Source organism: Misgurnus anguillicaudatus, chromosome 12, assembly GCF_027580225.2.
Source record: "Misgurnus anguillicaudatus chromosome 12, ASM2758022v2, whole genome shotgun sequence".
Lineage (NCBI taxonomy): Eukaryota > Metazoa > Chordata > Actinopteri > Cypriniformes > Cobitidae > Misgurnus > Misgurnus anguillicaudatus.
This window is the reverse complement of record NC_073348.2, coordinates 35664551-35667354: the sequence shown is the minus strand read 5'-3', so window position 1 is coordinate 35667354 and position 2804 is coordinate 35664551. Positions and strand designations below refer to the sequence as shown.

Below are 2804 nucleotides of genomic sequence, written 5' to 3'. Positions count from 1 at the left end.
ACGTATGCAGGGTCTTCAGGGTGGGTCATGTTAACACCTATATGCTGCATCCAACAATGATCAACCAAAGCATTATTAAAAGTGGGAAACAAAGTCACATGCAAGTAGATTGACAGACTGATGCAATAGTTGCTCTTGATGATGCAGGTCAGATTCCTGTGTACTCATGTCAAACGTGTTCAGTTACCTAACAGTAATTTATGCACATGAAATAATTTATATTTTAAATTAAATTCAACATTAAAATCAGTTTTCTTTTATTGGGATATCTTTCATGAAAAACTAATCAAGCTAAATAAGTCATTTTTATGGAATTGTATCGTTGTGCCTAATTACAACTGTGTGCATGTTTTTATTTGATTGTTTGTTCTGTGCTGCAGATTCTGGTTCATTTCAGACTAAACACATATGCTGTTTTTATTAGTTTAATGAAATGTAACAAAGAAATTAGTGAATTAAACAGTATTCACATTTAAATATGTAGCCTGTGTTTGGCCTGCAGTTCCCATAAACCCACTGGGCCCCCTGATGGGTTTATTATAGTTTTGTTGCAAACCACTCCATTATGCTCTGCCAAATTTAACTTTTTTTAAAACATTTTTCAGGTTTTGATGTAATATCTTGTTTTAAACCGATTTGAAGAGTTCTTGAGAGAACAATGTCAGTATATCCAGAACTGTAATTATAATGAACAAGACCAGAAGTTGTTATGCTGTCTTAAATATTTTGGATAGATTAAGGATGTGTTTAACTGACGTTCTAAACCAGGGGTAAAATATAGCATAGATGAGAGGATTCAGACCTGAATTAATATACAACATCCATAACATAAAATATGCTGCAGCAGTAGTCATTTTTGTGTTTGGTGTTAGAGATAAAATAAAAAAGGGAATCCAGCAAAACAGATAAAACGTCACAATGAGTCCTAATGTCAGAGCGGCTTTACTCTCAGATTTCCTCCTCACTGAACCTTCTGTTAGATGTTTTCCACTCCTCATCAGAGAGTTTATAACTTTTACTTGTTGATATGCGACATAAAAGATTCTCAAATATAAAGGTATAATGAGGGAACAAGGAAACAGGAAAGACACAAACAAATCAGCGATTGACAAGGCAAAAGTAAGCATAGCTATACATTCCCCATAACACGTATATTTTCTATGTGAGATACTTATCATTGCAATGCTATAAGCTGAAGAGAAAAACCATGAAACACAGATAATAATTATTGTTCTAGTCATTGTTATTTTCTGTGGGTACAGCAGAGGGTGACACACAGCCACATAACGGTCAACCGCTATTAAAACTAAATTGCTCAGAGATGCAGAGAGGAGCATTCCCATGATTATTAAAAACAGTCTACAGATAGTGTCTCCAAAGTACCAACATGTTTCAATCAATGTAATCGCCTCCAAGGGCATGATAATTAGTCCTACGAGCAGGTCGGCTACAGCCAGAGAGAGAATGAGCATGTTGGTTGGAGTGTGAAGCTTCTTGAAGTGAAAGATGGAGATGATCACCAGCAGATTCAGAAACACAGTCCATACTGACAGCACTGAAAAAAACACATACATGATATTGTATTCATGTGTGGAGCGTTTTGTCTTGATGCATGATGAGTTAATGGCAGGAAAGCAGTATTGAGTCTCATGATCTTCCGCCTCATAGTCCATGAGTAAAGACTGACTCAACCCATTCACCACCCACGCTGATGCTGCATAATGATATTCATTCAGTTCAATCATGTGGAACCAGAGTTTTTTTTGTCAGCAATTTGCCCAACTTAATGCCATCCTATAGGTGTACGTATATGTCTGGCTTTCTTGAGCGTAACACATTTAGGGTTATATTAAATAATATCCTGGCTCTTCGTAGCTTTGTAATGGTAGTAAATAGTGCTGTGTGTTTGAAGCCCATCATCAGCAAATGGAATACTAAATACTCCAGTAAGTTAAAATATGTCTTCTGTAGCAAAACAATAGTCTTGTGAGAGAAAGTGAATAGTGTTTGAGTGTATTTTTTTGATCAATACTTCACATTTGATTTTAACCACTACTAGATCTATGGTGGTATGTAAGAAAATAATTTGGTTGCATCTCATTTTGAAGCCTACATCCTACTTAGCTCAACCACATACTGTATGTCATTGAGGTTTATTATTTTAAGTTTTATTTCAGAAAAGCAACCGTTGCAATGCAAAAAATAAAACTACTGCGATTATGTATCATGAAGAATAGATGTTACTTTTATTTTTATTTCTGAAATTAAACATAGATCATTTACATTTGTACATTTGGCAGATATTTAATCAAAAGCAACTTACAATGCATTATAAACTACACATTTTTATCAGTATTTGTGTTCCCTGGGTTCAAACACATGACCTTTTACGCTGCAAATGCAATGCTCTACCACTGAGCTACAAAGGAACACAAGCAGATGTTCCTGTATAGCTCATAGATGACGTATGCAGCTGAAAATGCGACCTATATTACATCTTAGGAAGGTAATTTAGAGCATCCTGAAGACGTGACATCTCTAAATCCCAACGTCTTAATACTGGGGTTCCAAAGGGCTCAGTGCTTGGACCACTACTTTTTTGCATTTAGATGACATACCTATGTTCTGTCATTTGGAAACATGGCGTTTTCTACAACTACTATGTGGATGACACACAACTCTATTTGTCATTCCAGCCTGATGATCCAATGGTTTCAGCGTGCATCTCAGCATGCCTGAGTGATATTTTATTCTGTGTAAAGGATTACCATCTGCAACTGAACCTTGCAAAGACAGAACTGCTT

At 35.9% G+C, this 2804-nt stretch overlaps 1 protein-coding gene across 1 annotated transcript; it reads right to left on the bottom strand.

Annotated features, from left to right (window-relative positions):
• Positions 1-707: 707 nt before the first annotated feature.
• On the bottom strand, positions 708-1673 carry LOC129446248 (trace amine-associated receptor 13c-like). Its single transcript, XM_055207199.2, has one exon. It carries the CDS (start codon positions 1671-1673, stop codon positions 708-710), a length of 966 nt encoding a protein of 321 aa, XP_055063174.2.
• Between the last annotated feature and the right edge of the window lie 1131 nt (positions 1674-2804).

Excerpts from the sequence above, each read along its gene's own strand:
- LOC129446248 (XM_055207199.2), bottom strand. The coding sequence starts at position 1,673 with ATGGACTATGAGGCGGAAGATCATGAGACTCAATACTGCTTTCCTGCC.